The sequence below is a fragment of the Hyla sarda genome, chromosome 9 (assembly GCF_029499605.1).
Source record: "Hyla sarda isolate aHylSar1 chromosome 9, aHylSar1.hap1, whole genome shotgun sequence".
NCBI classification, from domain to species: domain Eukaryota; kingdom Metazoa; phylum Chordata; class Amphibia; order Anura; family Hylidae; genus Hyla; species Hyla sarda.
This window is the reverse complement of record NC_079197.1, coordinates 134,125,275-134,140,468: the sequence shown is the minus strand read 5'-3', so window position 1 is coordinate 134,140,468 and position 15,194 is coordinate 134,125,275. Positions and strand designations below refer to the sequence as shown.

The 15,194-nt window shown below is 42.9% G+C and overlaps 2 protein-coding genes across 2 annotated transcripts in view; both read left to right on the top strand.

The window, feature by feature from the left end:
• Positions 1–10,024, top strand: part of ALKBH6 (alkB homolog 6) — a 36,572-nt gene extending 26,548 nt beyond the window's left edge. Inside the window, exon 9 of the mRNA XM_056541497.1 lies at positions 9,842–10,024. Coding sequence (XP_056397472.1) covers positions 9,842–9,995 — 154 coding nt within the window. The 3' untranslated portion in view covers positions 9,996–10,024. The remainder of the gene's footprint in view (positions 1–9,841) is intronic.
• Positions 10,025–10,151: 127 nt separating this feature from the next.
• Positions 10,152–15,194, top strand: part of LOC130292047 (uncharacterized) — a 43,780-nt gene continuing 38,737 nt past the window's right edge. The window contains exon 1 of the mRNA XM_056541488.1: positions 10,152–10,289. The gene's annotated coding sequence lies outside the window, so the exon portion shown is untranslated. The remainder of the gene's footprint in view (positions 10,290–15,194) is intronic.

Genomic DNA, 15,194 nt, shown 5'->3' with positions numbered 1-15,194 from the left:
TGGAACAAACTTCCGAACGCTGGAGTCGGGAGCTCGTGACATCATAGCCCCGCCCCTTCATGCCATCACGCCCCGACCCCTCAATGCAAGTCTATGGGAGGGGGCGTGACAGCCGTCACGCCCCCTCCCATAGACTTGCATTGAGGGGGCAGGGCGTGAGATCATGAGGGGGCAGGGCTATGATGTCACAAGCTCCCGGCTCCAGTGTTCGGAAGTTTGTTCCAAACACTGAGCAAACTCCTGCCATGTGTGTAATTGCAGAATTTTTTGGATATATATCATGAAGTGGAATGCCATTCCGATTGTTTCCTTCGCAGAACATTTTGTGTAGTTTACTTCCCCTTTAAATGTGAAATTGTTACCTGTATTATAAGAATTAGATACAGACTTATTTCATAAGTGCAGGTCACATAGCTTAGACCTGATGTTTCAGTAGGGTGGGTAATATAAGAATACACCAAGCACATTTGATACCACCTACCTCTAGGGGAAACAAAGTATTTGGCATGATAAACTTTGTTCACACCCATTGGGGGAATCCGTCTCTTCCACTTTTAGGGCCCGTACAAACTACAGAAACTCAGTAAGGAATTTCCTCACTTCAGCGGACCTGCGCTTCCCAGAATTAGGCTATGTTCACACGGCTGAATTTCTGCACTGAATTCTGCATGAAATTATAGCCAATTCACTTCATTGGAATTCCTGCAGCAGAAATTCTGCTATGTGAATGGGACAGTGGAATCCCATTGAAGTGTATTGGCTAAAAATTCATGCAGAAATTCTGTGTGAACATATTGGGGTTAATTTTGCAAGGAATTTCAAACCGAAATTAATCAATGCAATTTAGTCTCATTGACAATGTTCTTTTCCAAGTAAAATTCTGCCGAAAGAATGAATATGTTCTTTCTTTGGATGGAATCTGGATTTGCGTTTGAAGTTCCATAGTGTGTATTGAAGCACGATAGAAGAATCCCATTGAGACCAACTTAATTCAGAGCAGAAAATCCCTAGTGTGCATGAGCCCTTAGAAAAAAACAAACGTTTGTTTGGCAAGTGGATATCTCTCCCAAACCCTAAATAATCATGTAATGAGTCTGCTTGTTTTCTGAATGGAGGATAGAAGAAAGCTGCTGCCAGACATCTCTGACTTTGTGCTGGTTCACATGAGTGGATTTCCTTTCAAAGTAGCAACTGCAAATTTGAAAGGGTCGGGCTCTTCGCGGGCTGTCCGAAGGAGACTTTCGGTTGTGGAATCTCCGCCGAAGACCCCATTAGAGTCAATGGGGTCTGCAACGGGTTTTTAACAGCGGAGAGCCTGACTCTTTCAAACTCACAGCGGGAAACACGCTGCGAGTTTAAAACAAAATCTGCTTGTGTAAACGCACCCTTAAAGCTTTAAGGGAATCTATCAGCTGTATTTGCTGCTCAGACCCGCAGACACTGTTGGATAGCTGATATTGTTAAGGTTGGCTGCTGGATAGGCCTATTTTGGCAAAATTATGCAAAACAGAAAGGTGAATTAACAATATAGCTGGTATAAAAACAAACTGCACCTTTCCTGGAGCTGATAGTGGTGACCAAACTTGCCTATAGAATTTTCACCCAAGTTTCAAGGAGGCGGGGCCGAGCTGCTAAAGTGCCACAGCCTGGTACACCTCCTCACTCGCCCTCACTTCCCAGCCTCTCCATAACTGATGTATAGAGCGAGGAAACATGGCAGGCTATGGCACTTGAGAATTCAGCTCCAGGAAAGGTACAGTTTGCTTTTATACCCTAAGGCAGGGGTCTCAAACTCCCGGCCCACAGGCCATTTGCAGCCCGCACCAAGGATCTGGAATTTGTATCGCCCGACTCCCGGGACATGCAGTTCCGGGCGCCAGGCAGGGGATTTCTTCAGGCATTTAGCCGTGCTTCGGGCAAGCAGGGCTAAATGCCGGAAGACTTCACACACTTCGACAAACACTGCTACATGGGACCCGGTGCACATATGACGGGGCAACCAGTCTTGCCCCGTCACTAAACTGCTACTTACATCTGCCTGCGGGGACTTTCTGGCGGAGGTGCGCGCAGTGAGTGGCGTAATCGCAAGCGATGCACAGGGACGCCGACGTCCTGCGCAGCGTGTGCAATGACGTCACTTCCTGGCACCTCCGCCAGGAAGTCCCTGCAGGCAGATGTAAGTAGCGCAGTCCAGGTGGGGAATCTGTGCTACAGCTACCTAATATGGGGAATCTCTGCTACGGCTACCTAATGTGGGAAATCTCTGCTACGGCTACCTAATGTGGGAAATCTCTGCTATGGCTACCTAATGTGGGGAATCTGTGCTAAGGCTACCTAATATGGGGAAACTGTGCTGCGCTACCTAATGTGGGGAATCTGTGATGCGCTACCTAATGTGAGGACTCTGTGCTGTGCTATCTAATGTGGGGAATCATTGCTGTGCTACCTAATATGGGGAATCAGTGCTGTGCTACCTAATGTGGGGAATCTGTGCTACGGCTACCTAATGTGGGGAAACTGTGCTAAGGCTAAGTTTCCACTTGTTTTTTTTTCTGGCAGTTTTTGGATATCTGCCACTGCAATTTTTGAGCCAAAGCCAGAAGTGTATTCAAAAGGAATAGGACATATAAAGGAAAGACTTACACTTCTCCTGTCTTATGGATCCACTTCTGACTTTGGCTCAAAAACTGCAGTGACAGTATTCCAAAAACTACCAGATGAAAAAACCAAGTGGAAACTTAGCCTAAGGCTACCTAATGTGGGGAAACTGTACTAAGGCTACCTAATGTGGGGAATCTGTGCTGCGGCTACCTTATGTGGGGAAACTGTGCTAAGGCTACCTAATGTGGGGAATCTGTGCTACGGCTACCTAATGTGGGGAAACTTCTGCGCTACCTAATATGGGGAACCAGTGCTGTGCTACCTAATGTGGGGAATCTGTGCTATGGCTACGTAATGTGGGGAAACTGTGCTGCGCTACCTAATGTGGGGAAACTGTGCTGCGCTACCTAATATGGGGAATCGGTGCTGTGCTACCTAATGTGGGGAATCTGTGCTATGGCTGCCTAATGTGGGGAAACTGTGCTGCGCTACCTAATGTGGGGAAACTTGTGCTAAGGCTAAGTTTCCACAAGTTTTTTTTTTTCTGGCAGTTTTTGGAATACTGCCACTGCAATTTTTGAGCCAGAGCCAGAAGTGTATTCAAAAGGAATAGGACATATAAAGGAAGGACTTATACTTCTCCTCCCTTATGGATCCACTTCTGACTTTGGCTCAAAAGCTGCAGTGGCAGTATTCCAAAAACTGGCAGAGAAAAACCAAGTGGAAACTTAGCCTAAGGCTACCTAATGTGGGGAAACTACCTAATGTGAGGAATGCTCCCCCCCCCCCCCAGCAGTAACACCCCTGTCATCTGTCAGCTTATGCTATTACCACAGGGGGGTAGGGGGAATGGGTGGGGGGGTGTTGCTGGTGGATGATGGGGGCATTATATGTGAGGGGCGCATTATGGGGGCATTATATGTGAGGGGCGTATGATGGGGGCATTATATGTGAGGGGCGTATGATAGGGCATTATATGTGAGGGGCGCATGATGAGGGCATTGTATGTGAGGGGCGCATGATGGGGGCATTGTATGTGAGGGGCACATGATGGGGGCATTATATGTGAGGGGCGCATGATGGGGGCATTATATGTGAGGGGCGCATGATGGGGGCATTATATGTGAGGGGCGCATGATGGGGGCATTATATGTGAGGGGCACATGATGGGGCATTATATGTGAGGGGCGCATGATGAGGGCATTATATGTGAGAAGCGCATGATGGGGACATTATATGTGAGGGGCCCATGATGGGGACATTATATGTGAGGGGCGCATGATGGGGGCATTATATGTGAGGGGCGCATGATGGGGGCATTATATGTGAGGGGCGCATGATGGGGGCATTATATGTGAGGGGCGCATGATGGGGGCATTATATGTGAGGGGCGCATGATGGGGGCATTATATGTGAGGGGCGCATGATGGGGGCATTATATGTGAGGGGGGCATGATGGGGGCATTATATGTGAGGGGCGCATGATGGGGGCATTATATCTGAGGGGCGCATGATGGGGCATTATATGTGAGGGGCGCATGATGGGGCATTATATGTGAGGGGCGCATGATGGGGGCATTATATGTGAGGGGCGCATGATGGGGGCATTATATGTGAGGGACGCATGATGGGAGCATTATATGTGAGGGGCACATGATGGGAGCATTATATGTGAGGGGCGCATGATGGGGGCATTATATGTGAGGGGCGCATGATGGGGGCATTATATGTGAGGGGCACATGATGGGGCATTATATGTGAGGGGCACATGATGGGGGCATTATATGTGAGGGGCACATGATGGGGGCATTATATGTGAGGGGCGCATGATGGGGGCATTATATGTGAGGGGCGCATGATGGGGGCATTATATGTGAGGGGCGCATGATGGGGGCATTATATGTGAGGGGCGCATGATGGGGGCATTATATGTGAGGGGCACATGATGGGGGCATTATATGTGAGGGGCACATGATGTGGGCATTATATGTGAGGGGCACATGATGTGGGCATTATATGTGAGGGGCACATGATGGGGGCATTATATGTGAGGGGCGCATGATGGGGCATTATATGTGAGGGGCGCATGTGGCCCAGCCTCGCCCAGCCCCTGCCTCCTGTGGCCCCCAGATAATTTGAGTTTGAGACCCCTGCCCTAAGGGCACACTGCAGATGATCTCAATGGGATTCTGCTGCTCAGTGCACACTATAGAATTTCACACTGCAGAGCTTCAGATGCAGATCAGGATTCCAAATAATGAATGAACATGTTTATTCCTTATAGTAAGACCATTGTCAATGGGACTTTAAATTGCAGGGGTTAATTTCCGCAGCAAATTCCATGTGAAATGAACCCCATTTCCGGGCGGCAATGGATCTGCTGACTGAATTTTTGTAGAGTGCATGGGCCCTTACAGCTATCCAATGGCGTGTGCAGCTCTTAGCAGCAAATAATGCTGACAGATTTTCCAACTGGAAAACACGGGTGGACATTCCGCACATTTGAATAATCTGGCGGGCACTAGGGCCACTCGGAAATGCGCGATCTCATAGACGACAATGCATTTCCAAGCAGAATCCGCTGAAATAATAGACATAGGTATTCTTTCTGCGGAGGAAACATTTGCTGCGGAAATTCTGTAGTGTGCACAGTGCAGCAGAATCCTATTCAAATCATTGGGACTCTGCTGCAGCGGAAAGTCTATGCAGAATAATCCGGCGGAATTACACACGAATATTCCGCCGTGTGAACATACCCTAAAACGGGCAGACCAGCTTGGCTAAGCGCTGCATCCTTATATAAGAAGAGCATGTGGTATATGGATTCAATGAAAGTCTATAACATTTTCTGCAAATCCATAGACTGCTTCCTCAGCAGAGCTGAGCCGAGTGCTTCGCCCTTTTGTTTTAGTACCTGGACCCCCACGGATCACAACTTGACATGTCGCTATGACATATCAGAAGTTTATTGAAATAATAGATGCACTTTAACAGAAGAAATCCCATTACAAATCTCGCAATCCATCTAGACATATACTCCTGGTGTTAATGTAATGGGGTTATCCAGGATTAGATAAACAGAGCTACTTTCTGCCAGAAACAGCGCCCCTCTTCTCCTCAGGTTGTGTGTGGTATTGCATCTCAGTTGCATTGACATGAATGAACCCAGTTGTAAAACCACACACAACCTGAGGTCAGGTGCAGCAAAAAAAAAAAAAAAGCTATGCTTTTCTCTCCTGTATAAGCCCTTTTATAGTTAATCTCCACCTTTTAAAGGGGTACGCTGTTGGAAAACAAATGTTTTCAAATCAGCTGGTGCCAGAAAGTTAACAGATTTGTAAATTACTTCTATAAAAAAAAATCTTAATCCGTCTAATACTTATCAGCTGCTGTATGCTCCAGAGGAAGTTGTGTAGTTCTTTCCAGTCTGACCACAGTGCTCTCTGCTGACACCTCTGTCCATATCAGGAGAGGTTTGCTATGGAGATTTGCTTCTACTCTGGACAGTTCCTGACACGGACCGTGGTGTCAGCAAAGAGCACTGTGGTCAGACTGGAAAGAACTACACAACTTCCTTTGGAGCATACAGCAGCTGATAAGTACTGGAAGGATTAAGATATTTCAATAGAAGTAATTTACAAATCTGTATAACTTTCTGGCATTAGTTGATTTAAAGGGGTACTCCACTGGAAAACATTTTTTTTTCTAAATCAACTGGTGCTAGAAAGTTTAACAGATTTGTAAATGACTTTGATTTAAAAATCTTAATCCTTCCAGTACTTATCAGCTGCTATATATACTCCAAAGGAAGTTCTTTTCTTTTTGAATTTCCTTTCTGTCTGACCACAGTGCTTTCTGCTGACACCTCTGTCCAGAGTAGAAGCAAATGCCCATATCAAACCTCTCCTGATCTGGACAGTTCCTGATATGGACAGAGGTGTCAGCAGAGAGCACTGTGGTCAGACATAAAGGAAAGTCAAAAAGAAAAGAACTTCCTGTGGATCATACAGCAGCTGATAAGTACTGGAAGTACTGGAAAGATTAAGAAGTAATTTACTTAACTCTCTGGCACCAGTTGATTTTTTAAAAATCCAGTGGAGTACCCCTTTTAAAAGCATTTGTTTTCCACCAGAGTACCCCTTTACATCACATTCGTAGTATATATTTACTGCAGCAGCAGTTTCTTATTTTCAGATACATAACTCCAAATCCTCAGCACAGCCATAGAGAGGAACAGTAACATTTTAAGGGTGCAGGACAGTGGTCTCTAAACTGTGGACCTCCAATGCTTACAAAACTACAACTCCCAGCATGTTAAACTATATAGTGGTTTGTAGAATAAGTCAGTGTTTCCCAAATAGGGCTGTCCGGGCATTCTGGGAGTTGTAGTTTTGCAACATCTGGAGGCACACCGTTTGAAGACCACTGGTGTAGGAGCTTGCGGAATACAGTTTTATCATTGAGTTTGAGGAACATCTTTAGGACTGTTTTCACGCTTGTGACAACGTGCACAATACCGAAACGCAGCGTGCAAAGCCACGCAAAACAAATCTCGCCGTCAGGCCAGGTGTCGTGTTTTGTTGTATTATGTTGTGTTTGTTGTATTATGTTGTGTTTGTGTTTGTTGTATTATGTTGTGTTTGTTGTATTATGTTGTGTTTGTTGTATTATGTTGTGTTTGTTGTATTATGTCGTGTTTTGTTGTATTATGTTGTGTTTGTTGTATTATGTCGTGTTTTGTTGTATTATGTCGTGTTTTGTTGTATTATGTTGTGTTTGTTGTATTATGTTGTGTTTGTTGTATTATGTCGTGTTTTGTTGTATTATGTTCTTTGTTGTATTATGTCGTGTTTTGTTGTATTATGTTGTGTTTGTTGTATTATGTCGTGTTTTGTTGTATTATGTCGTGTTTTGTTGTATTATGTTGTGTTTGTTTTATTATGTTGTGTTTGTGTTTGTTGTATTATGTTGTGTTTGTTGTATTATGTTGTGTTTGTGTTTGTTGTATTATGTTGTGTTTGTTGTATTATGTTGTGTTTGTTGTATTATGTCGTGTTTGTTGTATTATGTCGTGTTTTGTTGTATTATGTTGTGTTTGTTGTATTATGTTGTGTTTTGTTGTATTATGTTGTGTTTTGTTGTATTATGTTGTGTTTGTTGTATTATGTTGTGTTTGTTGTATTATGTTGTGTTTGTTGTATTATGTTGTGTTTGTTGTATTATGTCGTGTTTTGTTGTATTATGTTGTGTTTGTTGTATTATGTCGTGTTTGTTGTATTATGTCGTGTTTGTTGTATTATGTCGTGTTTGTTGTATTATGTTGTGTTTTGTTGTATTATGTTGTGTTTGTTGTATTATGTCGTGTTTGTTGTATTATGTCGTGTTTTGTTGTATTATGTTGTATTTGTTGTATTATGTCGTGTTTTGTTGTATTATGTCGTGTTTTGTTGTATTATGTCGTGCTTTGTTGTATTATGTTGTGTTTGTTGTATTATGTCGTGTTTGTTGTATTATGTCGTGTTTGTTGTATTATGTCGTGTTTTGTTGTATTATGTTGTTTGTTGTATTATGTCGTGTTTGTTGTATTATGTCGTGTTTGTTGCATTATGTCGTGTTTTGTTGTATTATGTTGTGTTTGTTGTATTATGTTGTGTTTGTTGTATTATGTTGTGTTTGTTGTATTATGTCGTGTTTTGTTGTATTATGTTGTGTTTGTTGTATTATGTTGTGTTTTGTTGTATTATGTCGTGTTTTGTTGTATTATGTCGTGTTTTGTTGTATTATGTTGTGTTTGTTGTATTATGTTGTGTTTGTTGTATTATGTCGTGTTTTGTTGTATTATGTTGTGTTTGTTGTATTATGTTGTGTTTGTTGTATTATGTTGTGTTTGTTGTATTATGTCGTGTTTTGTTGTATTATGTCGTGTTTTGTTGTATTATGTTGTGTTTTGTTGTATTATGTTGTGTTTGTTGTATTATGTTGTGTTTTGTTGTATTATGTCGTGTTTTGTTGTATTATGTTGTGTTTGTTGTATTATGTCGTGTTTTGTTGTATTATGTTGTGTTTGTTGTATTATGTTGTGTTTGTTGTATTATGTCGTGTTTGTTGAATTATGTTGTATTATGTTGTGTTTGTTGTATTATGTCGTGTTTGTTGTATTATGTCGTGTTTTGTTGTATTATGTTGTGTTTGTTGTATTATGTCGTGTTTGTTGTATTATGTTGTGTTTGTTGTATTATGTCGTGTTTTGTTGTATTATGTCGTGTTTTGTTGTATTATGTCGTGTTTTGTTGTATTATGTTGTGTTTGTTGTATTATGTTGTGTTTTGTTGTATTATGTCGTGTTTTGTTGTATTATGTTGTGTTTGTTGTATTATGTCGTGTTTTGTTGTATTATGTCGTGTTTTGTTGTATTATGTCGTGTTTGTTGTATTATGTTGTGTTTGTTGTATTATGTCGTGTTTTGTTGTATTATGTTCTTTGTTGTATTATGTCGTGTTTTGTTGTATTATGTTGTGTTTGTTGTATTATGTCGTGTTTTGTTGTATTATGTCGTGTTTTGTTGTATTATGTTGTGTTTGTTGTATTATGTCGTGTTTGTTGTATTATGTTGTGTTTGTTGTATTATGTTGTGTTTGTTGTATTGTCGTGTTTGTTGTATTATGTCGTGTTTTGTTGTATTATGTTGTGTTTGTTGTATTATGTCGTGTTTGTTGTATTATGTTGTGTTTGTTGTATTATGTCGTGTTTTGTTGTATTATGTCGTGTTTTGTTGTATTATGTCATGTTTTGCTGTATTATGTTGTGTTTGTTGTATTATGTCGTGTTTTGTTGTATTATGTCGTGTTTTGTTGTATTATGTTGTGTTTGTTGTATTATGTTGTGTTTGTTGTATTATGTCGTGTTTTGTTGTATTATGTTCTTTGTTGTATTATGTCGTGTTTTGTTGTATTATGTTGTGTTTGTTGTATTATGTCGTGTTTTGTTGTATTATGTTGTGTTTGTTGTATTATGTCGTGTTTTGTTGTATTATGTTGTGTTTGTTGTATTATGTTGTGTTTTGTTGTATTATGTCGTGTTTTGTTGTTTTGTTGTATTATGTTGTGTTTTGTTGTATTATGTTGTGTTTGTATTCCTACAGTGTTACACTTCCTTATACAGGATCCACGTACGGAGCGTTGCGTTCTCTCTCTGCCCCAGTATTTCTGTGTCACTCATTATCTGTGTGTCTCTTTATCAGCGGGCCTCCTGGCGTTCTGCAAACGGGGACACAAGAATTTTGCAGACAGAACAAAAGCGCCAAATTAGTGGCTTGGCCGGAAGACAAGAAGCATACAGCCATCCCGTACTGTACCCTGCGCTGGGGGCCCCCTTTTTTTCCCCCGGAGCTGTAAGTAGATATAAGAATGTCACATTCTGCTATTAAACGACGGTGCCAGCACCCAAGGGGTTAAATAATGTTGTTTGTATGAGCTGCGGTCTGCTGAGTAGCGTGTGAGACACAGAGCCTCCTCTTTTTTTTTTTTTTTTTCTACCTGGGTCAGGTAACCCGATTCTGTCTTGACGTCGTCCTCTGGGTGTGCCCTACAGCCGTCCCTCCCCAGGAGTGAGACAGCACCAGAAATGTCAGCAAGCCCATCCTCTGGAAGCATCCCTGGATAAGGATCCCCACAAGACGCTGCTGGAAGGTAGGGGAGATGGCTCTGTTTGCCATATGCTGAGAGTCAATTGAACCTAGAGTATAGCACGGTGTGTTTCTCAGCTTCCAGCTGTTGCAAAACTACAACTCCCAGCATGCCCGGACAGCCAACGGCTGTCCGGGCATGCTGGGAGTTGTAGTTTTGCAACAGCTGGAGGCATCTGGGCTGGGAAACAGTGATAAGTTCTATGCACTGTATCTACTGGTAGCTACAGGTGCAGCAGTGCTGAGTTTGCCATTTGACACAGTTTCGTTTGAAAGAACAACTCGATTTACATAGGACTGCAGATGCACCTGCTGCTTTATATTAACTTACGGTGTTACTGTAAAATAGCACAGCGCGGCTATATGTGCAGAACAACAGTATGCTTCACTAGAAGACAGCAGGTGGAGCAGAGCTGAGCCGTAATACATATAACTCTGCAGCCATTATAGGTTTACCTGCAGTCCTAGGGAAATCCCTGCCAGTAAGAAGAGTCAGTAGGTTTACCTGCAGTCCTAGGTAACTCAGGAAGGAAATGTTGTAGGTTTACCTGCAGTCCTAGGTAACTCCCTGTCAGTAAGAAGATTCAGTAGGTCTACCTGCAGTCCTAGGTAACTCACTGTTGGTAAGAAGATTCAGTAGGTCTACCTGCAGTCCTAGGTAATTTACTGTTGGTAAGAAGATTCAGTAGATATACCTGCAGTCCTAAATAACTCTGTTAATATGGAAATTTGGTAGGTTTACCTGCAGTCCTAGGTAACGTCGTTAATATGGAAATTTGGTAAGTTAACCTGCAGTCCTAGGTAACTCACTGTCAGTAAGAAGATTCAGTAGGTCTACCTGCAGTCCTAGGTAACTCACTGTTGGTAGGAAGATTCAGTAGGTATACCTGCAGTCCTAGGTAATTCAGTTAGTAAGGACATTTGGCAAATTTACCTACAGTCCTAGGTAACTCCCTGTCAGTAAGAAGATTCAGTAGGTTTACCTGCAGTCCTAGGTAACTCCGTTAATACGAAAAATTTGTAGGTTTACCTGCAGTCCTAGGTAACTCCCTGTCAGTAAGAAGATTCAGTAGGTCTACCTGCAGTCCTAGGTAACTTAGGAAGGAAATTCAGTAAGTCTACCTGCAGTCCTAGGTAACTCCCTGTCAGTAAGAAGATTCAGTAGGTATACCTGCAGTCCTAGGTAACTCCGTTAATACGGAAATTTTGGTAGGTTTACCTGCAGTCCTAGGTAACTTTGTTAAGAAGGAAATTAGGTAGGTGTACCTGCAGTCCTAGGTAATTCCGTTAGTAAGGAAATTTGGCAGATTAACCTGCAGTCCTAGGTAAGGGTGGTTTCACACTGTGTTTTGGTCTCTATTTCACCTTTTCAATTCTAGTCTGTTTGTATGCAAAAACGCGGTCAGCTACGCTATTGTGTACAGGGACAAAAATGAGGGTCCGTTGTATTTATTATAATGTAAATCAATCGGAAATGGATTCTGCTGTACGGCATCCGTTTTTACCATCTGATAACGTATACGTTATTCCCCATATAAAATGCATATGTTAAATGGACGACAATGACACCCTAACTCCATGTCACTAAGGTGATTCAGAAGGTTTACCTGCAGTGTCACACTTTGAATGATGCCAAATGACAGTTCTTGGTCCTAATCCATCAGTGTGATGTAGTTGAGCTGTGGGTGTCATTCGGCGCACATCTAAAATAGGGCAATGTCTTATCTGTATTATGGTATTTCCCAACCAGGGTGCCTCCAGCTGTTGCAAAACTACAACTCCCAGCATGCCCGGACAGCCTCTGGCTGTCCGGGCATGCTGGGAGTTGTAGTTTTGCAACAGCTGGAGGCACCCTGGTTGGGAAACACTGCTGTATTAGCTCAATCTTAAAAGGGCATCACCATGCGGCGCCTTAGCTTTGCTATAGCTTTAGTTCTCCGCGCTTACACGCAGCTGATCTCCAGGATATAATGGTAAGATCTAGGGTTTGGGATCAGCGGTACACGTCAGTCGCAGGTATCACAGCGCGTTCAGTCAAGATGGTTATCAGACATCCTCCTAGTGTTGATGGAAGATCACAGATTAGGAGAGCAGCAGAGGTAACCGCAGGGTAAGAAGTTGTGCAGCTGCACCGGGGAGGATTGGGAGTTGTTGTGTACATTGTACAGCATCTATAGAAAAAGGGCCCCTCCTTACGTGAGCCATCCCTACCTAGGGTTGCCACCTGGCCGGTATTTTGGCCACCATGCCGGTATCTTTATATTAAAAATACTGGCAATGCTATGGCCGGTATATATCCAACCAATCCTCCAACTCCCGGAATGTTACACAATAACCTATACCAGGGTTTCCCAACCAGAGCACCTCCAGCTGTTGCAAAACTACAACTCCCAGCATGCCCGGACAGCCAACGGCTGTCCGGGCATGCTGGGAATTGTAGTTTTGCAACAGCTGGGGGCATCCTTATTTGGGAAACGCTGACCTATTCTACAAACCACTATATAGTTTAACATGCAGGGAGTTGTAGTTTTGCAACAGCTGGAGGCACCCCTGGTTGGGAAACACTGACCTATTCTACATACCACTATATAGTTTGACATGCTGGGAGATGTAGTTTTGTAACAGCTGGAGGCACCCCTGGTTGGGAAACGCTGACCTATTCTACAAACCACTATATAGTTTAACATGCTGGGAGATGTAGTTTTGTAACAGCTGGAGGCACCCCTAGTTGGGAAACACTGACCTATTCTACAAACCACTATATAGTTTAACATGCTGGGAGTTGTAGTTTTGCAACAGCTGGAGGAACCCCTGGTTGGGAAACACTGACCTATTCTACATACCACTATATAGTTAAAAATGCTGGGAGTTGTAGTTTTGCAACAGCTGGAGGCACCCCTGGTTGGGAAGCACTGACCTATTCTACATAGCACTATATAGTTTAACATGCTGGGAGTTGTAGTTTTGCAACAGCTGGAGGCACCCCTAGTTGGGAAACACTGATCTATTCTACAAACCACTATATAGTTTAACATGCTGGGAGTTGTAGTTTTCATTTGGGGCAGCTGCTGAGCCACAAGCCGTATCAGGGCATGCTGGGAGTTGTAGTTAGTAACTAACTGTAACTGCCAAATTTAATTAAAAAAAAGTGATCAAAAAGTCACATCAAGATAAAAATGGTTCTGTTAAAAACTACAGATAGGCAAGCAAAAAATGAGCCCTCATACAGGCCCGTATAGGAGGAAATTAAAAAGTTATAGGGGTCAGAATAGGTCAGAATTTCCCCCGCATAGGTGTATCCTGTGACGTTACGCATATATAATTTATTATGCAAATGAGCATGGCCGGTATTTTTTTTTCCAAGAAAGGTGGCAACTCTATCCCTACCCCCCACCATCCCAGTAACCAGGTAGCTAACTGGATTAAGGGGTTATCCAGGATAAAAAAAACAGCGCCACCCTGTCCTCAGGTTGTGTGTGGTATTGCAGCCCAGTTCCATTGAAGTGAATGAAACCAAGTTGTAATACCACACACAACCTGAGGACAGGGGTGTGGTGCTGTTTTTGGAAGAAGTGAGCTCTGTTTGTCTACTCCCAGATAACTATTGCATGTGCATTAAAGGGGTTATCCAGGAAAAAACTTATATATGTATATCAACTGGCTCCAGAAAGTAAAACAGATTTGTACATTATGGCAATTGAAGGAGAAGCACAGGTGCACCGGCACTACAACAACCACAATGCCCTTAGATGCACAGAGAACGGGCCAATGATACAGTGACTAGAAATAGGTAAGTATCTCTAGGTGGTGCAGACTATGAAACAAGGAGCGAATATCACAGGTACCTATTGGCCGGAAGAAGCGTCGTGTTGTGACGCGAAACTAGTCGCCTCCTGTTGTATACCCCGCGTCTGAGGGCGTGCGCCATCGCTCCCCGCATGTCAGTGACTTTTTATCCTGTCATCCACTGCTGGTGTTAAATAAAAGGATCTGATTTTTGCATCGAACTGGGTGAGTGCGACTTCTCTTCTCTTGTATACTAAGGAGACTTGTAAATTACTTCTACTAAAAAATCTTAATCCTTTCAGTACTTATGAGCTGCTGAAGTTGAGTTATTCTTTTCTGTCTAAGTGCTCTCTGATGACACCTGTCTCGGGAACTGTTCAGAGTAGAAGCAAATCCCCATAGCAAACCTCTTCTACTCTGTGCAGTTCCCGAGACAAGCAGAAATGTCAGCAGAGAGCACTGTTGCCAGACAGAAAAGAACAACTCGACTTCAGCAGCTGATAATTAATGGAAGGGTTAAGATTTTTTAATAGAAGTAATTTACAAATCTGTTTAACTTTCTGGAGCCAGATGATTAAAAATAAATAAAAAATAAGTTTTCCACCGTAGTAGCCCTTTTCAGCGTGTCCCGGGATGACATAAATCATGCGGCGTGTCTGTGAGAGCGGTGCACTTTTCACCCTATTTGCAAACTACCGGAGCTGCAGTGACTAATCTTTTATAAGACGATAGGACACAGGCGATGACTGACTGACTAATTGTTTAAGTGTAAGTAATGCTTGTCATTACATCACCGTATACAACAAGTAATCTTTATAGATGGTGATCCAAGAGCTGACGCTTTATGCGGCCCAGTACCCTGTAATTGTAATGGTTCTCTATGTAAATCCTGTTGATCACCATTTGTCCTGTCTGCAGAAGCTGGGACTGAATGCAAATATTTACCCAGTGTCTTTGGCCTCATATCAAACAGTACTAGATGCCCGGGCCAGGTTGCCAGCCTGTTTATTCAGCCCGGGTACTCCCCGCCATGTCGTAATGCTCTGCAAGCGTCAGTTTTTCCCAACCAGGGTGCCTCCAGCTGTTGCAAAACTTCAACTCCCAGCATGCCCGGACAGCCGTT